This window comes from Paramormyrops kingsleyae, chromosome 1, assembly GCF_048594095.1.
Source record: "Paramormyrops kingsleyae isolate MSU_618 chromosome 1, PKINGS_0.4, whole genome shotgun sequence".
In the NCBI taxonomy this organism is placed as follows: Eukaryota; Metazoa; Chordata; class Actinopteri; order Osteoglossiformes; family Mormyridae; genus Paramormyrops; species Paramormyrops kingsleyae.
The window spans coordinates 22,108,440-22,134,202 of record NC_132797.1 but is presented as its reverse complement, the minus strand read 5'-3'; the positions used below and the strand labels follow the sequence as shown (position 1 = coordinate 22,134,202).

Genomic DNA, 25,763 nt, shown 5'->3' with positions numbered 1-25,763 from the left:
TATGAGAATAATTAGGCTGAATGAATATCAGATGTGCTGCTATGTTTTGAATCATCTGCAGTGGTCTAATAGCACAAGTTGGTAACCCTGTCAGTAAGCAGCTGCAGTAGTCAAGTTGTGGGGTAACAGACGCCTGGACTAGAAGCTGAGCTGCATTCTAAGACAATGGCTTGGTCTTCTTAATGTGATACAGAGTGAATCAGCAAGATTGGGAGAGCACTGCTATATGCTCAGCAAAGGACAGCTGGTCATCAGTCATTACCCCTAGTTTCCTAGGAGACCTTGGTGGACACAGTGTGGATGATCCAAGCTGAAGAATGATGTCATGGTTGATGGTCGGGTTGGCAGGGAAGACAATAAGCTCAGACTTGGAGAGTTTAAGCTAGAGGTGATTATTCCACATCCTGGCTGCGATGTCCTTCAGGCATGCAAAGACCTGAACAGAGACCATGGTGTCTTTAGGAAAGAAGGTCATGTAGATCTGGATGTCATCAGTATAGTAGTGGTAGGAGAAGCCATCAGACCTAGAGAGGTAATGTAGATAAAGAAAAGAATAGGACCAAGGATATAACCTTGGGGAACATTGGTTGTTACCGTATGTGATCTAGATACCTTTTCACCAGTAAACAGTAAGTGAACCTCATGACCTTGTCTATGTGCTGTGTGTATTCAGCTGCAGTCACTTTATTGGTTGGAGCAGGCTGTTTGCATTAGCAAGCAGGTGTAGTTAATAAAGTGGTTGTTGATTATACGTTTTATACTTATAAACCCTATTTTTCCCTTCAGCATAAACCAGACGGATCAGATGCTGGTCCACTTGCAGTCTTTCAACTCCTTGCCAGAGCACTACACCATCCCAGAGAGTACAAAAAATGGAGTGCCTCTGTTTTACATCCCTCCTGGCTCCACCACGCCGGTCAGTCCCTGTGTGCTGTATATAAGAGCCTGTAAAATGCCTCTACAGATCACATAGATAGCAGATGAAATGAAATAATGCTTATTTTCATATATCCTTTAAGACATGCACATGTACTGTATATAGAGTGAGGTATTGATTAGGTCGGTGAGGTATTGAGTAGGTGTGGCAGTGGTCATGTAAAAATATACATGGGTATATTGGACAGTTGCTGGAATTACTGGGGTGACTTTAGCAGAGGTTTTGAAATGCTAAGCTGACACATTGACTTAATGTCATAGTTTTGAATTATTTTTTTTACTTTTACACACCCTAACGTCCTTGGTGTGCCCTTTGAATCGCAGGTGCTGTCCCAGCAGTACAGCGGCTCCAAGGATTCCAGCCAGTCGCAGTTCGCCTCCTACTGGAAGCCCATCCTCTCCATGGACGCCAACTTCTGGCAGAGATGGCTACACATGCATCGCATCACCATCATCCTGCAGCACGACACGTACGCAGGGCCCGGCCCGTTCCTCTCGGCGTACTGCCTCGTGGCGTAGCGCATCCCGTGACGGTGCCGTAATTCCGAGTCTCCCCGCAGCCCCGTCCCTAAGCACCTGCACATGGCTGGTGCCAACGGCCGCTTCAGCACCATCCAGTGCCGCATCTCCCACTCGGCCCTCACCTTCCTGCTGCGGGACTGGAGCAGCTTTGTGCTGGTGGAGGGATATTCCTACGTCAAGCTCATCTACAGGTGAGTGGAGAGGAGGCCGGGGCCCCAGCAGCATCTGCATGATTCCCCCCCCAGCTGTTTTATGCAGTGGTTGGGTTTCAGATCTGAATCTACTTCTACTTATTATGGGTGGTAGTTGATTAGTTTAATAGTAATAATATTAGTGATGCTTCATTCATCCCTGTGGAGAAATTGGGAGTTTTTCCTCATATCATATCTTGCCATGAGAGAAACAGACACACACTCAGGTGAGAGCAAGTCTTTGGGGTCGCAGTGCAGGGTCAAGCAATTGGGGTTAAGGGCCTTAATCAAGGGTACATTAGTGACATCACTCCCTCACCAGCCTCAGGCTTGAAACTGGGGCCTGTCTCATACCAGCACCAATTTCCAACCTCTTGATCTATGGGGCTCTTCATACCTTCTGGTGGTGGAACTAACCAGCTGTATGACATGGCCTATGCGCTTCAAGGAGAGGTTTGACACACAGTGTTATAGAGGATCAAGGCACTTATTTGGTCAAGAACTTGGCTTGAGGTGCATGGAACTATGAACGACATCAATGCTGAGACAGAATGATGATGAAGATGATGGTGGCAAAGAGAAATGCTTTCCTAAACTCTTGTTTGCAGTGGCCTTGACCAACCTCCCACATCCTTCTACTTGGTGCGTCTGATCTCCAAGGCTCCCTGCATGGTGCTCCGGCTAGGATTTCCTATAGGGACCCTGGCCCACATTAGGAATAAGGTACTATGTAGACATCATTGTGTCCAATAATCTCTTACAACCATGCAATCAGTGGGGTCATTCTCGCAAACCTGAGATACAATGAAATACAGTGTTTTTTGTGGACAGCAACTGACATCACCATAACTTTTTATGTACATTAAAATTGTGTCATTGTTGAATTTGGGGAAAACAGTTTTAAAAAAAAAAATCAAAGAAGGTGAAAATTTCATCACCATAACTTTCAAGATCACAAATAAATCACAAAACTAGATAAAATGTTTTTTAATTAATTTGTATGATCAGATGATATTTTTTGCTCACTTCTTTTAGTTATGTCATTTTTTTCTCATCTGCATAGCCCTTCCCGTGGGATTTTTTAAATATTTATATTGCAGAAATAAATGGTAATATAATACATGATTACCGCAGAAGCAAAACTTACCGTGTAGAAATGAAGTTGTATAATTTAAATGTCTTCAAGCTAGTTTTAGAAATAAAAGAAAATTGATATGTTATCATAATGAGTTTGTCAGAAAGACCTAGTGAAAAAAACTGGTGTGGAATACCTTCCTGTCTTTCCCTTACGTCACAGATTGCAGATGAGCTACGGGACCAGATCCTGAAACTAAGGTTTCCACACCGTGTCCAGGGAAAAGAGGCTTCCACCCCTAAAGTGAAGAGAAAAGTCCTAGAGAATGTGTCCCCCTCCAAATCTCCTCCCCCGCTCACCCTCAAGCCGGCTCTGTCTGACCGGCCCTGTGTGGTGGTTCTTAACAAGCCACTGGAGAAGCTACTGATCAGGTCAGCTGAACCCATCACCCCTGGAAGCCAGAGGCACACTGCCCTGGTGTTAAAACTCAGCTTCCATTAATTGGCATTCCCTGTGGTTGCTAGAATCATGCTGTACGCTTCTATGAACTTTAAGGTTCTTTGAAGAGTCCTTAAAGCCTGCAGGCTGTTTGGTGTCACCCGAGCTTTGGGCCAGAAAGAAAAGAGGAACGTGAGGACAGGGACACGGGGAAGGAATGGTGACTTATTTGGGGATGGGAGTGGAGACGGGATTAACCAAGGTGACCCCAAAAAGAGAGAGAGCACTGAAAGGAGTGTTGGGTTACAGCATCTCTACGGCAGAGGGCTGGCTCTGGCATCAGGGTCTGGGAATGCTGATTGGGGTGCAAGAGACCAGGTCCAGTCTAACCGTGACTGGGAACAACATATAACATTAATTTATTTAGCAGAAACTTTTATCCAAGGCAACATATTTCAGGGTCATCCAGTCCTGAAAACTTTTGAGGTTAAAAGCCTTGGCTCCAGGACCCCTGTAGTCGCATCACTCTGCCAGCCCTGGGATTTGAACCGGCGACATTCCGATCTTGGGTGCAGCATCCTAACCTACTGAACCACAGGCTTGTCATGTGACCTCAGAGAGCCCAATCAGCTGTGGCCTTTATGATGATACAATTCATGTTCCTTATAAGAAAACTATTATATTTACTTTACTCCTATTCAGTGTTATTTCCTGACAGTGTTATTTCTGACAGTGTTATTTCTGACAGATCTTTAAACTGTTTGTATATGTCTTATGTCGTGTGACATCCCGTGTGCAGGTACGAGAAGCCACCATCTGATTACCATGCGCCCTTCATCCTGAACATGGAGCACTTCTCGCAGGCCCCCACCTTGTCCGCCCCGCTCACTGTGGCCGCCAGCCGCACGGTATCCTCCACGTTGGCGTCGCTCTCCCGTTACTTCCTGCATCGGCGCTGGGTGTGGGCGGTGCAGAACGGGCTGGGCCCAGCGGTCTCGCTGCAGGCCGTCACCCACATCCTCACCCTGCTGTCAGAGTAAGTTATTTACATAGTAAATGCTCTTGTCTGGAGTGACGCTCAAGTAATGGTCAGCCAGTTCCTGGAACTATTGGGGTTAAGGGCCTTGCTTAATGGTCCATTGGTGAAATCAGTCTGCCAACCCTGGGATTTGAACTGATAGCCTTCCGATCACGGGCACCATAGAACCACACAGTACCAGATATTGGTGCTTTTGTCAATTTATGTCTCATGTCTCAGGGTTTTAGCCAGCTTGTTTCAGATGGTTTTATGTGGGGGGGTGGTGGCTCAAGAGTTGGGGACTCATCCTATCAACGCTCTGTGGCTATGTGGAGTGTTCCCTTTCTCTGCAACTGGATACAGTTGGGTAGATTGGCTCTTCTTGTGTGTTTATGGTTCCTGTTCGTTTGGCCCCCACAGTGTCCGCCTGTCTGAGGGGTTTAATTTTGCCGCCAGCGGTGAAGGTATCGTCAACATGGTGACAGAGCTGCCCATGCAGGTGAAGGCCGTCACAGGAACATCACTCTCTGTTTATCAGTTTGACTGATTTCACTGTTATTTAACTTTCCTTATGCGCCCTACTATTGCTGCTATGAGTGCGTTGTCGTCGATCCTGCTCAAAGATATTTTAGTCCATGTCCTCAACGGGGAGGCTTTATTGCAAAACTAAGTGTGTGTGTGTGTGTGTGTGTGTTTTGCCTGCAGGCATCAGAGGATGGGGAGAGTCACACCTGCATCATCCAGTACATCCTCTTCCCTCCGCACTCCACTTCCACCAAGGACAGGTGGGACCTTACACACAGACTGAGCATTTTCCCTCACATGACTAATACAGTGGCTCTGAATCCGGTCCTCAGGCTCCCCCCATCCAGTCCACACTTTTGTTCTAGTACAGCAGCAGCATGCCTAGACCAAGGCTTTATAATTATGGCAAGCAAAGTAGGTGGTGGAACAGAACAAAAATGTGGACTGGCTAAGGAGTAACACGGGATTAACATATTTATAGTATTATAATTTTTTTCTGTAACCTAAAAAGAACTAAGAATTTTTTTTAATTGTCAAGACTTTATAGTATGTCCTAATTATTATCTGTGATGGACAAAGGGATTGTTTTTGCAGTTATTGTTGTCATGTGTAAGCAATTTTATATATTAGATATTAGAATATACGTAATTGCTCTCAGACAGGCCATCAGACATGTTAACTACATACAGATTCTTCAGTTATAAGGTTTAATTGGAATGCATTGTGTTCTGTTTGTTAAATCTACGCAATAGACGCTAATGCACTTCTCTGCATACCTCAATCGATTCCTTCATTCAGAAGTATTGGTGGTGCTATTAATTACTGAATCAGCTTGCCATTTACACTCACTAAGCCAGCACTCTTTGGTGCAGCTTTTCCACTGACGACGACAACGACACAGAGGTAGAGGCCATTGACCTGGACACGGAGCTGAACCTGGTCACGGAGTGCTGGGTGGAGCCTCAGACAGGGGTGGTTGGCATGGCTTCTGAGCATCAGAGGCACCTCTGCGACCTCATGTACCAGGAGATCCCCCAGGCGGTCAGTCCTCCTCCTCTTTGCTCTTCACTGCCTGTTAGGGTTTTGTTTGAAAATCTTTGCATTGCCAAAACTGCTATTATGATGAATCAGCCATAGGGGCGGGGCTACAGGGCACTAGCCCCAGATGAAAATTGATTGGCTCGCAGTGTGCCTCTTCCCCTGTCAGTCACCGATTCAAAACAAATCATTGGCTGATGGTAAAGTTGGGTCCTCTGTATGAATTATGGCTTTTCTTATGTTAGGTCTGAGGCTAGGGGTCTGTACCAGCAATCGGAAGGTTGCTGGTTCGTATCCCATAAATGCCAGCAGTGATCCTACTCCATTGGGCCCTTGAGCAAGGCCCTTAACCTGCAATTGCTTCGACCAGGGTATGATGTTAATCTACATCCAGCCCTGTAAGGAGGTCCTCCTACTTACAGGGAAATTTGGGGGTTTCTGGCAGGATTGTCACTCCAGCCACAGGAATAAACTCACACTGGTCCATTCAGACTAGTGTGGTGCTGAGGGATCACCAACTGCACAGCTGCACTCGGGTTCTCATCCCTGAGGTGGTTTGTCGCGTGGTGGGTGCGCTGTGCCCCTTACCCCTCTCTTCTCTCTTCTTATGCCCCCACCTTAATAAATCCTAGAATTGCCCCTGTTCTACGATGACTTCAATTATGGGAGGTTTTGGACTGTAATGTTCTGCTGCTTCCTCTCCAGATTTTTCCCCGGGATCTGGCCTGCATGTGTACTATTATGACTTTTGAATACCTAAGTCAGCTGTGCCAAAACAAAGACCTCATCTACCCGCTGTGTGGGGACAAAGTTTTTAGGGGTGAGTGCCAACATAATTAAAATAGATCACCTTGCTAACCTGGAGTTCAGGGGGTTCGTTGGTAGATTGCCCATGTCCATTCTACCTTAGATTATGTCACGGTTGAGCTGTTTCCATCATCAAAGGTTGGTTCTCTTTTCCTCTAAACCTGTAAATTTGCCAGCTAGCTAGGAGTTGAAGCTATTAGCTAAGTCACTGTTTGACAAGATGATCATACAAACTCTTCTCCCCAGACTTGTCCTCTTTTGTGGTACATAAAGATGTGTTTTTGGCATGGAAAAATCGCCAGGATTTCTCTTTCATGATGACTTTCTACAGTCAGAATACTTTGTGTGCATATTTGTGTTGTTTTGACTCCTCTCTTTACATCCTGCCTAGTTGCCCTCTTTTTTGAAAACTGTTAAAATGTTAGATTTTAATTGTATATAATTGAAGGCATCAGACGAAGGATTATTTTGTATTTGACCTCATCCCGTGGTTGATGATGGAGATAAATGCTGTCGCTCAGACTGCAGACTATGCGTTTCCGGCCTTGAGATGCAGTATCTTTGTCTGTATGCAGAAGACGCGACAGCATCCGACGAGTGCATCCAGACCATTCCTTTCCAGTTTGACCTGATCAAGCTGCTTCCCAAGTGCCAGCAGATTGAGATCGTCTTCCTTACTCTCAGCAGAGGTACAGAGTACACAGTACAGAGTACACAGTACCCATTCTATAGGCCAGTGTTTCTCAGACCAGTCCTTGGGAACCGTTCAGACTGTCCACATTTCTGCTCCCTTCCAGCTTCCAACACACCTGTACCTTGTACTCGCTGTTCAATTCAGGTGTGTTGGGAGCGGGGGGGAAGCAAAAATGTGGACAGTCTGGGTGGTCCCCAAGGACTGGGTTCACAAACATTACTAACAGATGGTTTCTTTCACCCCTGTCCTTGCAAGCACAGGATGCCATTTAAAGTATATATATATTTTTTGTGCTGCAGATGATATTGAAGAGGTGGCTCATGGTAGCCCATCATTGCCCAATGAGGTTCTGGTGAGCCTCTTCCACAGTTGCATGAAGCAGGACCTCAGCGACCGTGAGATTCCCCTGGAAGATGCTGAGCATTCGTCGTTCATGCAGCACATCACGCTGAGGGAGCGTGAGGGCCACGTGCTGCCCTTCTCACTGCCTGTCAAGGAAGGTAACGGCAATATTCCATGCACATGCCAAGATGGAATTTTTGGGGTCGTATTCTTCAGGTAGTAAATGAAGTAGCTTGAAGAACCAAACGGGAATTTTGGAGAGAAAATTAATAATAATTGGGGCAGTGGTACGTGGCTAAGTGGGTTTGGACACCATGCCTGTGATCAGAAGGCCACCGGTTCAAATCCCAGGGCCCTTAAACTCTAATTTCTCCATAGACTGGCTGACCCTGCTTACTGAGAAAAATCTATGTCCTTTTGGATTAAAGCATCTGCTAAATAAATAGATAAAAAATGAAAAAATCCAGCTTTTATCTTAATCTGTTGGTGACGTAAATTTGATTTTGACTCCTGGTGACCATTTAGACGGTATCTTCCCGAATATTCTGTATGGCTTCCACGTGGCATGTTCATTGTTGCACTAATGAACAAGATGAACACTCAACTCCAGACCAAAATAGCTAACCTATATCCGGAAGCCTTCTTAATTATTAAGAGAACAGCATGCTAACTCTTCCAAGCTGATTTACCTGCCTGTTAACACTTAACTCTGATGACATGGCCTTAATTTTCTCCAGAGGCTTGTGAGAAGCTTGGGGGAAGTCTGGACATGACGGCAGCATTGCACACCATGGGGAGCAGCAAGGATGTGACAGGATCCTCCAGCACCCTGCAGGTAATGTCTGTAGTCTAGAAGTCTGATGGCGATTGCGAATCACACCATGTGTCTGACACTGGAGCACTGGCTTGCTCTCTTTATTACGCTCTGGTTCGGGGCTGCAGAGTGTCAGCAACATGGGTCTGGCTGAAGAGGGTGCCGTCGCAGAGAAGAACGAGACCCCGTCTCCACAGTGGAAGTGTTACGCCAAGTACGTCAACGCCCATCAGATCTTCCTCACCTTCCTTCCTGCCACCTTTGCAGGTAAAAAGCAATTCCTATAATTCTCCTTCCTCTTAGAATAAAAAATATAGACATGCATTTTTTTCCTTTAGTGCATAGAAGAAGCTGTTTGGTAGCATGCATATCTTCTGTAACTGTTTGTGCCGCACTGGGTCTTAGTGACCCTGGAGCCTTCTGTAGAAAATACAGGACACAGCTCATTTACAGCTGTTATAGAGGAGACTCTATAACCCTGTGCTCGGCGAATTTTATCGCCATGAGTGAAGAATGCTGGAATATCAAAATACCAAATATCAAATTCCATACAATAATTTTTGGACAGTATGAAAAATTAGATATGCAGGTACCTCCACGCCTCCTTATACAGTTGCTCACCATAACTACTACAACAACAACAACTGTACTTCCTCTCATTTTTCTTGGTTGACCGCTGCTCTGTGAAAAGCAGTGCTGCCACCTACTGGAAACATCTAGCCAGTTTCCTTACACGTATGCAGTTCACACGCACTGACACACATGATATCCACTGGACAAAAAAAACTGGACTACAAGTGCACCACCCAGCACAAACCCCTAATGACAGTTTACATCACTCACCCTTGTGTGGATCGGAAGCACATGCAGAATTGTGACGTACGAAGTGGCCTTTAGTAATCTCCACCACATATGCAGCTTTACTCCCCCACAAAAATTCTTTTACTGATTCTCATTTTATTTCACATATTTTTGTGACACACACTTATCTTGTGAAGTACAAGCCTAAGCCTCTGTCCAACATTCAAACAATATTTTCTCTGTTCCAAGCCTCATAACTCCCTTAACAACCGTTTTTCTTACTCTTGTCGAAATTCCATTATCATAACACACACACTCACGCTATGGGAAATCTTAGATGCCCCTTTTCCAAACCATATGGTTTTGGATGGTCTTAGGAAACCCTGTGTAACACTTCATGTGTGTACAACACACACACACAGACACACACACGTTTGTATTCATATCTTTGTGGGGACTCTCCACTCAATTCTGTGGGAAAAATCCAAATCCCAGGAATTACTTTTGGCTGTTTTAGTTTTTTGATTGCAGTCACAATTTTTATGAAACTGAGTTTCCAATGTTTCCAATGTTTGGTATATACTTGAAGAATTTAATTAGCAAATTATGAATGAGTATGCTTAAGAGTACATTTCAGCATATTAAAAGAATTTTTAAAAATATAATTTTCAAATAAAAAAAAGAGGAGAGAAGAGATGCTTTTAATTATATTGAATGTAACATTGGCTTCTTTGAATACAGGACTCCCTTTTTGAACGTGTTCTTTCAGATATCGAGGTTCTGATGGAGTCTGGTCAGGATAGAGAGTCCCAGGACCAGTGTGGCCTGCAGGAGGACGAGGACACGCTCAGGGACAACAGCAGCAGCAACGAGCCGGAGGCGGGCGAGTCGGGTACGGATGCGGGGCAGAGCTCAGCGAGGAGCGATGCTGGCAGCCGGCCCCTCAGTCCGGACCCGGTGTCTCAGTGCACCCTGCCAGAAATCTCCACCGGGGAGAGCAAGGACTGGGCCAACCTGGCGACCGAGCGGGACGGGGGGGGCTCCGAACAAGGTGAGACCTTGGTGCTGATGTTTCTGCGCTGAATACCATACCTGGCTCCTAGCTTTATGTTGTCCACTGAATGAATGGGATAATCGCTATGGGCCCAGGGGTGGGACTTCAGAGGTTCTGACCCCTACGGAAAGCAGATTGGCCTCTGGATTGCACCCCTCCCTCCCCATGTTCATCACTGATTCGACTGTGTCACTGGCTAATGATACGGCTATAGCCTCTACACCTAAAAACCAACCAACCAAGGATGATCCACTTGTGGCCACTCGTTCCTTAAATCCCAGGTGTGGAGGAAAAGGACGGTGTCCAGTTTACGGAGCCTAACAAACGGGACCTCCACATCACCTTCAGCCGACAGGTCTCTCAGCAGAGTGCTGGGAATCTTGCCCGGCCGCGCTGCCCCATCTACATCTACAACTGCTCTCTGGAGTCCCTCAGGGAGCAGCTGGTGCATCCCAATGCCAACAGACAGCCTCGGGACATCTTCTTCAGGTACGCCACTCTTCTCCTGCACCTTGGGGACATTTCATACCCGATATCTGCTCCTCTAGCCTTAGTCTCCTCAAGTTCTACTAACAAAAGTTAATGAGCGGTTGCGGCATCAGGCTAAGTGTCACGTGACAGTGATCCACCTTGAGACGTGTCATATAGTTTCCATGGAAACCCTGTATCCACCTATTACCCCCTCAAACCTCCATAAACAGTTAGTGTCCTGTTATTGGATATAGTGTCCTGTTATAGTGATACGTTGTACTAATGTGTGTTCAGTCAATCAGTCTATCAAAAATGTATTTATGAAGCACATTTAAAACAGGTTGATCGAAGTGCTGCACAAACTGAAACAAATCTAACTAATAGAAAGAGTAACAAAAACATAATAAATAAACTGCAAGACTAAGAAACTTTTTTGATCCTAGGGGAAAATTTCAGAGGTAAGAGGTCAGACACGAGAAACAGACCTCAAGAAATTAGACCCAACGAAATGCTTGACAGACCCTCATGCTAATGTAAAGCCATGGAGAATAGATGAGTTTTCAGTCTGGATGTGAAAGTGCTCATAGTGGGTGCAGTCCTGAAGTGAGGGGGTGTTTCACTAATATGTGTTATTCTGATTGTTTTTCTGGTTGAGAATAGACCTCAAGATGCAGACTCCTGGGAGATGTATCAGCTTAGCAGGTAGCACGAGTGCCTCTATTCTGCTGCTCTTGGGTCACGGTGCTGATCCTCTCTGTCACTGGGTATCCTGGGACAGGACAGGTGTCTTCCCTGCTCCTCTGTATCGCTCTAACTTTGGTGTCTACCTGGCTTCACCCCGTTACGGCTGCTGTGTGACGTTTACGAGCTTTTAATGCCGAGGCTTGCTACCGTTGCCAGTGACATCTTGGTTTCACAGGGTCTGTTTGGGATTTTACTCTGACTTCTGGAGGGTATTTGGGACTGGATTGGTGGTGTCTGCAGAGCCATTCTTTTATTGGTGCTTTTGGGATTAATAAAAGATTATTGTAATCCCCTGATGGGGAACATATATGGATTTGCGACTGGTCCACTCTTTTTTTTCGCATGTGTTTGATGGAACTTTTTCAAGCTTTGCAGGCACATTATATGAGCGAAGATCTGGAACTCGAGACAAATGGCACCAAGATTTAAAGAGCGGCACATAGTGGTAGCGCATGAAAGGACAGCCACAAATGCAGATCTGGTGTACCTAGTAGATTGTGCCTAGTCACACAATGTTGGACTTTTAATTGTGATTTTGTTGGAGGGGTGGGGAGAGTGTGTAGGGGGCAAGGGATTGTAGAGTATGGGGGCTATGGGAGAAGTAGGGATTAGATGTGGGGAGGGGTGACTGGGCTGTCTGGGGAAAACATTGTTGTCGTTCCAGCAGCTTCGGGTTAATATCTATAAGTGTGTTCTCTTTACGCATATTTGATTCACAAACATTCATATGGTGTGTTTTTATATTTTTGGTGACTCAAAAAAAAAAAAAAAAAAAAAATATATATATATATACATATACAGTATATATATATATATATATATATATTTTTTTTTTTTTTTTACTTTTTAGCACAACATTTAAGTAAATTTGTTTTTCTAATCAAGATTTTGTTAATGTCATCATTGCACTAATATCTCTTGCGCTGGCTGCATTTCCCTGGTCGACAATAGATGTCACTGGTGCTTTTGTTGACTGGATATTTTCTACGCAAATGTTTGGGGTCGCTATGCTTGAAAAAGCAATGTCTGCTCTCTCCAGCTTTGCAGCTTTGACTGCTGACACGATAAGCTTCCTTCTCGGGTCCTACAAGGGTCCTACGGGTAGATCTCAGCAGTGCCTGTTCAAAACTTCCACCCTGCTCGTAACAGTGCTTGGAGATGGTTTGTGGGGGTCTCGTTTTTTCTTCTTGCAGGGCCCCATCTCAGGAACGCAGCAGCACCTCCTCCTGGACGGAGCTCATGGCGCACCCACACAAGCACAAGGAGCTGGCTGGCTACTGCAGTCTGCTGCAGGAGCATTTTCATCAGTGCTACGTTAAAGGTCCGTCTCTGGCTTCAGCCACCTGTCTGTCACAGTGGCATCAAGGGGTCAGGGGTCACAGGTAGAAATATAATGGGGACTGTGTCAAAATAAGATGCCTTATTGATCCCAAAGGAAAATTCTTTAAGGATCTCACTATCCATCTCTCCATCTATCTTCCAGCTGTTTATATAACTGCTTGTACTTGTCCAAAAGAATGACACAGGTCAGTTGACTGCTCAGTGTAGCAGCAAATGGCTACAGAACTGGGCACAGTGAAGATAGTATCTAAAGTCACTGAAGTACATCATGAAACTACAGACACTAGGATGTGGATGCAGTAACCAAGTACAAGGGCAACCTGAAATAACCTAGGAGATACCAGCTAGCATAGGAGGTGTTCAGCTCAAGTGGGACACCAAAAAGATCAGTCTTTGGGCCAGATTAAATAATGAATTAAAAACATGTCATGGGTCGTATGAAACAGTGTTGCAGGCCAGTACGTTGAGACCTTGGGTCTAACCAATGGTCAATACAAAACTCAAGGGAATAAGCGTGTAGGCGTATTTGATGACTGGTGATTACACTGGAAAGGACTTTTCTCCTGTCTCAATGATGGTTTTGCGCCCCCTTCAGGCGTGTACCACAGCCTGCAGCAGTCGCACCCCATCAGTTCCCAGGACGTCCTCACGGCCATGGACTACTGCGAGGAATCCCTGCAGGAGATCGACATCACCTCCTTCCTGCAGACGCTCTGTGGACACGTGCATCTCTTCCGGGAGCAGCACGACAAGGCAGCCCGGGCAGGGGTCCTGGGCCTCAGCCGAACCTCAGCCACGTTCACCATCGGGGACGCAGAGGACGAGGGGGGCTCTGAGAGGCCGCCGCTGGCGTCCTTCTCCAGGTACGAGCCAGCCGGTCCCCCACAAATATTATCTGTCCATTTGTGTTTTACTCTCAATTCACCATTCATTTAAATCAGATGAGATGGTTAAGGTGGGGGGGGGGGCATAAGAGGGGCTATAATTCATACAGAGGCACTTACCCTATTAGCCAATGATATGTTTTGAATTGGTGAGTGATGGGGGAAGGAGCACTCCAGGGGCCAATCAGCTTTCAGCTGGGACCAGTAACCCTGTGCCCCCACCCCTGTTTTAATGCCAGTATACGTGATAACAAAAGTCGACATTTAAATGAATTTGGTGATGATTTTAAATATTCCTCATCTGGTATTTCTCACAGTGCCAGTCAGCACTGTGATCTCAATCTTGCATTATATCTCACTTTCGTACAGTTAAGTATTTTCAAATGCAGAGTATTTAATGATCCTACCCAGTCTGACATTGTTTAAGCTCCCTGTCTCCCAAGCTTGAGTTTGCATATAGCTCAGCTGTTACTCTGGCTGATGGTCCAATATCGGTCTTCACATTTAACCCACGGGTAAAGGTTAGTTGAGCTAAATCTGTTCAGCCTCAAGCAAAGGAGACTGAGGGGGCACATGATCCAGGTCTATAAGATTCTAACAGGTTTGGATGCTGTTCAACCAAATAGTTACTTCAGCATTAGTTAAAATACAAGAACTCGTGGCCATAGGTGGAAATTAGCGGGAGAACATTTCAAACTGGGTTTAAGGAAGCACTTCTTTACACAGCATGTAGTCAGAATATGGAATAGTCTTCCTGATAACGTAGTGCAAGCTGAATCCTTGGGTTCCTTTAAATCAGAGCTAGATAAGATTTGAACAACTCTATTAGTTAAGTTCTCCCCAAGCGAGCTCGATGGGCCGAATGGCCTCCTCTCGTTTGTATAGTTCTTATGTTCTTATGGGTCTTTATTGGGTCCCAAACTAGGCTCTTTGCCCCATAAAGCCTAACCCTAGCCTGCTAGCTGCCTTCAGTTGCCCAGAGCGTACCCATGACCCCAGCAGAACTCATGCTCCATGCAGGCTTGCCAGTTCCTTGTTTTCTCCAAAGCTAATCACGCCTTGCCATTTTGGTCCCCATAACAGCCTGGTAGTAAAACAGCCAAATTACAGATATTATTCCCCATGTTTCTATGTGACATTTCCAGGCATTTACATATTAAGCAAACTACACATTTATTTGTTTGGCAGACACTTATCTGTAGTGACATATAACTGAATAAGCCGGATCAGCCAGTTCCCAGAACAGTTGGGGTTTAAGTACCACAGGATTCAAACCAACCTAATGTCCTCACCCGCTGAGCCATACGGTTTGCCCTCAAACCCTGTCATTCCTTATGTTCCCTCATGGTCTTTTTAAATGTGCAGGTTTTCTGGTCTTTGCTCAGACTTGCGCCACATGGTTTTTGCATAACGGACTGAAGACTTTCCAGCCACGCAGACCGATGCTGACCTGCTGTCCCTTGTTCTCACAGCGTGGACACAGAAGACGTCAGCGAGGCCGAGTCCAGGGGGAAGCCCTCAGCTCCCACATCGCCCCTGGCAACCGAAGCGCCCAAAATCTACAGGATCTACCCAGAATTCCCTCTGTCTCTGTTACAGGCGCAGCAGAACTGTGAGATGTATCCCAACCTGCACAAAATTATACAGGTAACATCACAAGATTAAGACAGAATTTTATTGATCCTTGTGGAGGGAAATTTCTTTCTTTGTCTGGCACAAAGAGGAAACGAAACAAAGGATGAAAGAAATAAATATAGAAGGATAACACAAGTAAGAAATGCATAAAGGATGAACATTAATAAACATAAAAGTAATAAATAAATAAAAAAAATAATAAGACATATGTGAAAAAAACGTACCTCTGTGGTAAATACAGTGCAAAATGTCTTTCGTGGAAATGGCATGTGTTCCTGTAATATCCGCTTAGCATTGCAGTGCTGTTAACAGAAGCAGCATTGCATGTTCGTTATGGCAGTATGGAGTAAGGAGGGGGTAAGGAGAGGTTTCAGGCAGTTTAGGTTTTATAGTAAAACTTTTGCATGGGACAAACCATTTTAGAGACGTTTGCAAATTGTTACATTTACTTTGGCTTTTGGGGTGAAAATACAGTGTCCTGTGTCATTGATTGACAGGACAAATTTCTGGAAATCGGTGCTCGCTACTTCAAGATGGTCCCTTCAAACCCCCATTACTTTTTTTACTGCTCACCTTCAGCAAAGAGAGAGGTAAGCGTGGCTCTTTATTGTACATAGCAGGGGTTTCCCACCTTAAACCAGGAAGATGGACTGACTGACCCACCGACCGACCGACCCACCCACTCACTCACTCACTCACTCACCCACCCACCCACTCACTCACTCACCCACCCACTCACTCACTCACTCACTCACTCACTCACTAACTAACCTCCACCCCCTGAAATGTAATGACATAAGCCCTTTGTGAAAGTCCGATGACATTCTTTTACTAGATGGATAGATAGTAGGGCTTTGAATTGATAAAAAAAAATAATCACAGATTAATTGCACCTAATATTAAAACTTACAATCATAAATATTTATATGTTGTATCCCTATTTATACATTGAATTTATGTGCAGTTAATACAAATGGGATCATTCTCATGAATCATCACTGTAACTCATCAGTTTTTTCTGATTTTTAAAAATCAGAAATTAGTTTAAATTAGTTGGATGGGAAGATTATAGAACTTAATGGTTTAAACTGTTGATTTTGCCTCTGGGGTAGTTAATCAGTTTTGTTATATTACATGTTATTTCTATAATAATCAAATCTGGGGCAAAAGTTAAATATGAAAATTGAGAGCTTTTTCCACCACTGGTTTCTATATGTTTATGCACGTTTCTGCGGACGTCCCAACCTGCCGACCGGACCTGAAGACTGAATTTTCCTGTGGTGATGACTTTTTCAGGAGGACTCAGATCAAGAGGAGGAGAGGAGGCCCAGTGAGGAGGTCGAGGTCTCGGAGGCTGAACTTGCGACTGAGGATGGTGAGGGACTGACCCGATGCCGGCAGCGTCTAAACCAGGGCTACTCAGTTATTTTACCCTGAGGCCTTATCATCAGTCACACTTGCACGGTTCGGCCTTGTCCAGATGTGGATTGGATTCCACCATTTGAGTGCCCCTGGACACACAATGAAATTTTTAGTTTGTTCACTCTTCCACATGCTACAAAAAAAGAAAATTAAACTAAAAATAATAGGACAGCAGACAAGCATATAAAACATATATCTACCATAGATAAAAATAGTAAAGAAAAAATAAATGTAGCTGACAATGTAAAATGTATTTGCATTTGAAATGCATTTGAATATCGGTCAGGAATGTGCAGCATGAAGTGGCTGGTTCTTACCAGTCCAGTATAAAACGTATGTAAAAAATGTGTTTTGTAGAGGTGCGTTTTTCTTGGAGTGTGTGGTGATCAGCGTGTCTTGCCATGCCTGCTGTGTCATCCTGTCTGGCAGAGAACGTGTCTGGATGCTGCATCGTCACCGAGAGCGACACAGACATGGAGGTGGAGTACCGAGAGCAGGCTGACAGGCGTTTCCCGGACAACGACTCCGTATCGGACTCGAACACGGTGAACCAGGAAGACGACTCCTTCAGCATCCTGGACGGGGACTCCTTGCTGGAGGCGGAGGGGCCGCAGCCGGAGTTGCCCCCACTCTTCATCCACCTCACCTGCTCCATCAACCTGAAGAGCTGCCATGGCTCCATGCCCATAGAGACGCTGCCCACCTGTCTGGGTGAGATGCTGCTTCCCTGCCATGATGGTGCTGAGCTTGGTTCACGACACATGGTTCATAATGCTGCTATTGACCAGATGAACTTGCATTTGTCTTAATACATTCATATATCTTCTATAACCTAGGGATCTCAAAGCACTGACCTGCAAGACGGTTCTATCTCACCTGTGACATTTTTGCCATCATTATTAAATGCTCTATTGATTGTTTTCCAATGTAAAAGCATTCCACTAATGAGTCATTTGTAAAAATTGCTGGCACTAAGCTCAGAGAATTTTACTGTTACCTCCGATTGACAAATTTTATTGCTTCTTAAAAAAAACATTGCAAACATTCAATAGCCCATTGTAAACATTCATGCTGTCAACTAGGCATAAGTGCAACTAGGCTGAGCTTACAATGAATGCCCAGGTAAACATGCCAAGTGTGAGCAGTTACGCTGAACCGCCTCTGCATGTGTGTGTAAACACTGGCATGTTTTCATGTTTTCATGCTGCAGGTGAGGTCATTTCCTGCCTGGAGAATGCCGAGTCGCTCCAGTCAGTGGATCTGAGCGACTTATCGGTCACATTGGACGTCTTTGTTCTGACCCTGCCCCTGGACCTCGAGGTCATGTCATCCGAGTTTCACCATAATAGGTAAGAAACTGGCCTTTGTTGATGCTATATTTATACCCGAGCATTTATGGTATTTCCTGCATGGGTAATGCATATGGTTTTGGGACTATTGTGCTGCTGCAGACATTTGTTCCGTTAGCATGATTCCGTTAGCAGAACTCAAAAAGTATTTACCAGATCTTTTTTAACCTTTGCAGATACATTGTAAAGGTGAAGATATGGAACCCATTCAAATTTGAGACATATTGTACCAAAACTGATGCAGTGCTTCAAAGAGATAGAAAGAACAACAGCTTCAGAGATTTGAGCAGCATAACTCAAAAATATTTTTTTTTTGTGATCAAATTCTTGTTAAAGAAAAATCACAGGAATGGAACAAAAACTTACCATCGTGTACAACAACAAACACCACCCCCCTACCAGTACCCACCCCCCAACATTCAAATAGTATTTAATGGATCTTCTTAAAATTTTAAAAACAGTGTCGTTACAACAGCATCTAGTTATCATACTTACACTGTGACTGGACAAAGGCATAAAACGGACAAGTATGGCGGTCATAAACGAGAATAATTTGAAGCACTAAAAAAAGAATAAGGGACAAACGCATCTAGACAGATGTAATGATTTGCTTCGGATCTGCAGCTGAGTTCATGTGTATTTGCAGGTACGCCTCAGAGAGCAGCGTCTCCCTGAACCGATCCCCCGCCCAGCCCTCCTCCTACCACTCCGACGAAGAACTGATGAGGACTCTGGATGGTCTTAATGGGGTTGGAATGGATGGGTTAGTTTCAGCCTTAATCACATTAAGGGTTGAGGAATCACTCGTGGATGCCAACCATTTCTGGAACACATGAGTAAATCAGAGTGAATCATGTTGATGAATTTTCAGTATGCTGTATACATAGGCAAAACACTGTTACTGCATATGAGTTTAGGCTGAAATTGGGTCTCTCAGGCTGTGCTCAGTATGACAATTATTCCTTCATGATCATTTACCTACCTACTACTCATATGGGTGAGAGTCAAAAAGCTCACTTTTAAACTTCTGAGTTTGTGTCAGCGTAGTTACTGTGTTTTGCCAGCGGAGGGCAGTATACAGGGCATGTGATGAATCTTGTTCTCCTCAGGGTTTCAGGGGATCCTTTGGCCAAACTCCCGGTTCCCCACAAGATGGCCGTTTTGGCCACCATGGACGAGGTGAATGGGGATTTTCGCATGCAGTATGTTCAAGATGCAGCAGTTAATGTGCTTGGAGTGAATGTGAAGGGGGGTGTGTTAAACAGCCGCTTTTGAGAAGGATTAATTGAGAGTTAGGCGTAGTGCAACAATCATGCCAGTGGGATATATCTCTAACTGGTTCAAACATGGTTATTACCTCAAAAAGAATATTTCTGCTTTAGAAAAAGTTCTAGAAAAAGCAGCTACATAAACGTGTCATGGTTCTATAAGGTCATCTTACAACGGTGGGTGATAAGGATTAAGTCAATAACCTAAGCATACATAAATATGCTTAGGTTATTATTTTAGCTAGTGAGTGAGATTAACCATCCAGCAAGCTTGTCCGCCATTATCACATGATACTTTAACAGCATATATGTCCAGTAGCACCACTGCTGTTATCACTCATTAAACAAAACCACCAGACTGTCACAAATGAAACCCACACCAAGCCAGGTTCAGTGTCAGTGACCATATTAGCAATGTGATCTCCAAGCTATATGCATTTCTATCCATAGAGATGTATGATCCAACCCATGTTTGTTGGATCTTTGAGGTGGAAATTCCAGCCTCGATTCCCGTCACTTGGTTCTCCTTCTCCTGCGTAGATCCGTTGGCTCTTGGAGGACGAGATCGTTTCTGCCTTGCGCCACTCGGGGGCGATCACCACGGTAGTTCTGCAGAAGGTGGCGGAACACATATGTCGCTCAGATGACCGGCCCCAGTGCCACTCCCAGGAGGTGCCCCTGCAGTTTGTCTTTGGGCCTGAGCAGTCCCTCGAGAACTTCAAGGAGGTAGGCAAAGGTTGACAAGAGTCCCCGCTAAGTTGTTTTTATTCATTTTTTGTCCTGGCATAAGGTCAACCTTAGCATGGAAAAAAAGTTGTGTGGACAGGGAGAGAGAGGTAAGGTAAGGAGCCCATGCTGATACAGTGCATTGCCACGTCCACCACACGACGAAACCACCTCAGGGACGAGAACCTGAGTGCAGCCACGCGGCAGATGATACCTCAGCGCCACACCAGTTCGAATGGAATGGAGCAGTGTAAAGTTTTTTTTCCAGTGTTTGGAGTGCCAATCCTGCCACCAGCCCCCAAATTTTCCCTATAAGTTGGAGGAACTTCTAGCAGGGTTGGATGTAGATTAACGTCACATGCAGGACAAAGCAATTGCAGGTTAAGGGCCTTGCTCAAGGGCCCAAGGAAGTAGAATCACTCCTGGCTTTCAAGGGATTCAAACCGGCAGCCTGCTGACTGCCAGCACAGATTCCTACCTTCAGAGGCACCACTCTGCACTATTTTTAAAATGTTTCTATATGTCATAGTTAGTTTTATTCTTAATTACTGTTTCAATATATACACAAATTCCATAATGTAAAAATGTGACATCCAAAAACAAATATTTTCAAATATGTACTTTTTGTGTTCATTCAAATCTCACGTTGCACATATTATACTTTCAGCAGTTGGCTTTAAAATTCAGTCTGTAGAAAATTTGTAGTCTCCTATAAAAGTCTGTCCAATGCCATATCCACAACGCTGACAAAATGCTATTTATTTCTAATATGTAAATTACTACATTTAATTTTGAGGATTTGTCTATACAAATTGACTGATACTAAGCTAATCTGATTTTGTTTGTCAATATGAGTCTAAATGTCACATCTGTAATGCCCAATAGTATTAGCTAGAATGTGCTCACAACTCGTTTTGATGGTTTCTATCTTCTGGCTAGGAATTCCGGAGGATGTCCCTCACAGGCTACCTTCTAAACGAGAATCTGGATAACTTTTACTACGTGTCGGTGAGCCGCCTCCACTCCCAGACACTGAAAGCCGCGAACAGCGCGGCCAAGTGTGTCCCTGATGCTCAGGAAGTGGTCGACAAGGCCCCAGAGCACGCCGGCCACTGTGGAGAACCGGAAGACTCTACCAGGGTGCTTTCCGGTCATCCTTCAGCTGCCAAGAGCCTCGATAGGCAAGCAGAGATGGAGAAAATGGAGCCGAACACTGCGGTTAGCTTCATCTGATTCTGTCTCGTTTGCAAAGTGGAGGGTGATGTGTGGCTCAGTGGGTATTTGCGACTGGAATTTCGCCGGTTCAGATCCTAGGATTGACAAAGTGATTTCAAGGCGCTTAACCCCCAGGGACTCTAAGAACTGGCTGCCCCTGTTCTCTCTCAAAACTGTGCAGCTTTGTATAAAAGTGTCTGCAAAAATAATAGTAATACTGTGTCTGTTTTGTGTGGCTGGTTGTTATGTTATGTTTTTATTTAATAAGAATAAAATAACAAGCGTGCGTTCTGTCCTCCATTGTGTTTAGGATGCCGTAGGCCCTGGGCTTGAACCGGAATGCGCGTCGGTTTCAGAGATGCCAGTCTCCACTCTGGATCGAGACGAGGCCAAAGCGCAGAGCTCCGCCAGTGGTGGTGGTGCTGGAGACAGACCACTGGCCGGCGCAGTGCAGCTGCAGCCCAGCGGCAGTGTGGAGGGCTCCTCGGAGCATGTCTCACCCCCCAAGACCCCCTCTGCCGTCAGCCTGACGGAGTCCATGCAGTCTGCCACCCACAGTGAGTTCCCAGCATTTCAGTAAAGGACGTCACGCCGTTGTCATGGGTGTCATGTGACAGGTTGTTTTCAAGAGTCTGTTTTCAAGTGGAGTCTGTTTGTACACGAGTCTGTGCAGCATAATCACGGTCTTCTGATGGAAAGCTAAGTTACCGTTCTCTCACACGTTTCCACTTTAAATGTGAGGATTCCCCTGTATGCCCGTGTCAAAGGCCTTTGTCGCTTAATCACATTTTAATGTGTTGTTTCTCTTTCAATTCTATTAGGCAAATGTATCTTACAGTCAATACATTTTTTTAACTAAAGCCAGTGTAAAGTACTGTTATTTAACTGTCAGCTAATGTCTTTAATACTACAGTGTGTTTTAACTGTTTATCTTCTCAGGTGAACTATTCATCTGTCCATCATAACCTTTAAGATTAAGATTGATGCATATATTTTTTTTTAGGTAGCTGCAAGCTGAGACCAAGTCGGGTGCAGAGTGTCGTGTCCAGTCAAGGCAGCCTGGATTCTGACATGCTGGGTATGGATCACATCATTGGACTTTTTTATTTTACCTGAAGCTATTGATCTGATGAACCGATTTAACTTGAATTTCACTAGTCAGGAACTCAGTGTGTCAAAATGCATTGTGTCAGATGTCAAATCCCAATTTGTGAAAATGAGTTTTTTGTTTTGTTTTAAATAACCTTTTAGAGGCTCTCAGAGCTGTGGTCCACGAGACAGTCGTACCTGGCCTGCAGCTTGTTAATTGTTATTAAGTCTGGCCCACCTCCTGATTTTTTTATTTTTTTTTCCCAGAGAAAAAAAAAAAAAAAAACTATGTAATCACATTCTGCAAATCGGCAGCAGTAAAATTGTGTAAAATTAATGTCAGCATCAAGCTATGTAAGTGGCCGCTTGTGCTAGCTAATGGCTTCCAGGTCATTCGAGTTCCAGATCCTCGATTTAGACTGAGTTCAGCACGACTCCTTTGTAACGTAACCCTGTCCTCCTCCAGGCTATGACGGGGGTAGCAGTGATTCTGAATGCGAAGGTCCCACCATGGACGAGCAGGAGCCCCAGTGTCCCATCATGCCTGACTTCTGGCTGATAGTCAAGATCTGCCAGGACAAAGTGGTGGTGTACTCCCACTCCAGGCACGTCCAACACCGCCTGAGCGTGCAGCTCATTCACTGATTATTCAAGGAGGATGGCACAGTTACACCTCTGGAAGGCTTGGTTACCCCCCTCCCAGCTCTATGTGTGTGTGGAGTTTGCATGTTCTGCCTTTGTCACTGTTGGATTTCCTGGGTTCTCTGTTTTCCCCCCATCTTCCAAAAATATGCCGTTGTTAAATGGAGTTGCCACAATTTGTCCATAGGTGCCCAATTAATTCCCCGCCTTGCGTCCATTGTTTCTGGGAGAGTTCCTGGACCCCTGTCACCCTGTGTAGGAGAAGCAGCATAGAAGATTAATGTATTTTTTCTCTTTGGTTCTACCTTGTTCTTCTAGAAGTTTAAATGGCAACAATGAGGAAATGATTGGAGATTCAGAGAAGGATGAGACCAAATTGCCCGAGTATCTAAAACTGCACCAGGCGCTTGTGCGGAAGGTTGGGGAGATCTGTCGCCTTGTCAACCAGGTACGTCTGCACTTCCAATTCCCAACCGCCACTTCCTGTAATCCCTCTCCTTTCGTCCGGCCAATCAGACTGTCCCCTGCTTCCTTCAGCGTCTCCTGCTGCAGGACCTTCATGACAGCCATTCGTGCAACTCGCTGCTGGTGGCCGAGAGCGAGGAGGACATCTGGAAGAATGAATCCATGTACAGGCAGAGGACGGCCAATCCTGACGGTCAGCCCTTGAAATTAGATGAACTTTATATGCAATTCAAGGTGTTTTATCTGCTGCAGTGAAATCTAGCGGTATAAATGAATGGATATAAGCTATATCAGAAACATATGAGCTATACAAAGTCAAAGTATCTTTACTGTTAGCTTCACATATATGATGCTTGGGTCATACCATAAGCAGTTCATAAGTCCCTGATTTTTTTTGTCTGAGCTCATTTTTTAAATTTAATTGAGCCCCCCTGGCAAAATTAACCTTGGTGTCCTGTATTTATTCAGTGGGCTGAGCCCCCCTTAGGATCAAATTCCAGCATCGCCCTTGGGTATTGCTAAGGTGGAATACTGTTCTCTCTGGTCATAGTGCAAATGAAAAGTAATAAGAATATATATTGAGCCATATAAACCTATTATATATTTTATTTATTGTTTTTATTTGCAGTATGATGAGTTGCCTTGGATAAATAGATTGATTAATTGATCTGTTAGCTTCCTGAAACACTCAGCGTCTCAGTAGTGTGAGGCGTTTGGTGTTGTGTTGACGTGGCACCCCCTATCTTGGTGTCATGTTGACGTGGCACCCCCTATCTCGGTGTCGTGTTGACGTGGCACCCCCTATCTCGGTGTCGTGTTGACGTGGCACCCCCTATCTCGGTGTCGTGTTGACGTGGCACCCCCTATCTCGGTGTCGTGTTGACGTGGCACCCCCTATCTCGGTGTCGTGTTGACGTGGCACCCCCTATCTCGGTGTCGTGTTGACGTGGCACCCCCTATCTCGGTGTCGTGTTGACGTGGCACCCCCTATCTTGGTGTCGTGTTGACGTGGCACCCCCTATCTTGGTGTCGTGTTGACGTGGCACCCCCTATCTCGGTGTCGTGTTGACGTGGCACCCCCTATCTTGGTGTCGTGTTGACGTGGCACCCCCTATCTCGGTGTCGTGTTGACGTGGCACCCCCTATCTTGGTGTCGTGTTGACGTGGCACCCCCTATCTCGGTGTCGTGTTGACGTGGCACCCCCTATCTCGGTGTTATGTTGACGTGGCACCCCCTATCTTGGTGTCATGTTGACGTGGCACCCCCTATCTTGGTGTCATGTTGACGTGGCACCCCTTATCTCGCAGACTACTCCGCCGAGGAGATCTACCAGCCCAGGAATTACCTGGCCGCGACCATGCAGTTCATCCCTGGGCACTTCGCCTGCGACGTGGTGTGGAGCACCGTTATCCTCATCCACCCCCGGCTCAAGATGGGGCCCAACATGGGCGTTTCCAGGGGTGAGTGCATTATTTACCAGTGCATGTTTTATGAGCTGGATTTCCAGGCTCGCTCAATGTCTGTAGGTCTGACATGTTCCCGTTCTGTTTCGGTTTACTCCCTCCGACAAAAAACATGCCATTCGTTGTCTTTGAGTTTACTGGAGTGAGTGATTAAGTGTGCGTCTGTGTGTGTCTGTGTGTATCCTGTGATGGACTGGAATCTTCAAGGCTCCAGGTTTATCACAGCTCTATAATGAATAAGCTGCATGGATGGATGGATGAATTGACTGGTGCTTATGTTATGCCAGCTTCCTTAGTGAGGTTCGATGATGCGCTCCTTCTGTCAGCTCTCTCTTCAGCAGGCTTCTCCTCCCTCTTTTTCAGCGATCCAAGCCCTTCGCTCGGTGCTCAGCGCCTTCTCCGTGGTCAACAGGAAGAACATGTTTGTCTACCAGGAACGCTCCACCAAGTCAGTCTTCTACCTCCGGTAAGGCCCCCGGCTCCTGTCACCTTCTGTAGGGCTTAGCGTTCCTGATCTGAGCTAAGCCCTGGTCCTCTTCCTCGCATTCAGACTCTCTGAGACTCCGCAGAGTGGAAAGTTCTCTGACTTGGAGGCCAATCCCCTGCACGTGTCCCGTTCTGTGGGACTCGCCCGCAGCCAGGAACCCATCTACTCAGATGAACTCGCGGTAACACGTTTTTATATTTAAACATGAGTATAGAAAACATTGTTTTTGGAGATTCATCAGTGCTGGGAGGAAATTTAGATCTATTTCAGTGGATATGAAGGCTTACTGGTCAATCAGTTTTTAGT

The 25,763-nt window shown here is 45.3% G+C and overlaps 1 protein-coding gene across 8 annotated transcripts in view; it reads left to right on the top strand.

Moving 5' to 3' along the window:
• The window catches only part of szt2 (SZT2 subunit of KICSTOR complex), a 61,485-nt gene that overhangs the window by 11,013 nt on the left and 24,709 nt on the right, over positions 1–25,763 (top strand). For 6 of the 8 annotated variants that reach the window (XM_023832796.2, XM_023832791.2, XM_023832792.2 and 3 more), the window contains exons 11-46: positions 787–916; positions 1,261–1,406; positions 1,497–1,649; positions 2,258–2,372; positions 2,947–3,155; positions 3,962–4,198; positions 4,601–4,679; positions 4,886–4,965; positions 5,578–5,746; positions 6,449–6,563; positions 7,126–7,239; positions 7,544–7,744; positions 8,324–8,421; positions 8,529–8,667; positions 9,971–10,252; positions 10,537–10,744; positions 11,387–11,428; positions 12,664–12,791; positions 13,407–13,674; positions 15,168–15,342; positions 15,828–15,920; positions 16,627–16,705; positions 17,182–17,463; positions 17,963–18,101; positions 18,748–18,864; positions 19,211–19,280; positions 19,910–20,095; positions 21,035–21,313; positions 21,621–21,867; positions 22,314–22,388; positions 22,866–23,004; positions 23,360–23,489; positions 23,579–23,699; positions 24,815–24,967; positions 25,334–25,436; positions 25,521–25,638. In XM_023832796.2, coding sequence (XP_023688564.2) covers positions 787–916; positions 1,261–1,406; positions 1,497–1,649; positions 2,258–2,372; positions 2,947–3,155; positions 3,962–4,198; positions 4,601–4,679; positions 4,886–4,965; positions 5,578–5,746; positions 6,449–6,563; positions 7,126–7,239; positions 7,544–7,744; positions 8,324–8,421; positions 8,529–8,667; positions 9,971–10,252; positions 10,537–10,744; positions 11,387–11,428; positions 12,664–12,791; positions 13,407–13,674; positions 15,168–15,342; positions 15,828–15,920; positions 16,627–16,705; positions 17,182–17,463; positions 17,963–18,101; positions 18,748–18,864; positions 19,211–19,280; positions 19,910–20,095; positions 21,035–21,313; positions 21,621–21,867; positions 22,314–22,388; positions 22,866–23,004; positions 23,360–23,489; positions 23,579–23,699; positions 24,815–24,967; positions 25,334–25,436; positions 25,521–25,638 — 5,419 coding nt within the window. The remainder of the gene's footprint in view (positions 1–786; positions 917–1,260; positions 1,407–1,496; positions 1,650–2,257; positions 2,373–2,946; positions 3,156–3,961; positions 4,199–4,600; positions 4,680–4,885; positions 4,966–5,577; positions 5,747–6,448; positions 6,564–7,125; positions 7,240–7,543; positions 7,745–8,323; positions 8,422–8,528; positions 8,668–9,970; positions 10,253–10,536; positions 10,745–11,386; positions 11,429–12,663; positions 12,792–13,406; positions 13,675–15,167; positions 15,343–15,827; positions 15,921–16,626; positions 16,706–17,181; positions 17,464–17,962; positions 18,102–18,747; positions 18,865–19,210; positions 19,281–19,909; positions 20,096–21,034; positions 21,314–21,620; positions 21,868–22,313; positions 22,389–22,865; positions 23,005–23,359; positions 23,490–23,578; positions 23,700–24,814; positions 24,968–25,333; positions 25,437–25,520; positions 25,639–25,763) is intronic. The other 2 variants (XM_023832797.2, XM_023832793.2) reach the window with 1 other exon arrangement.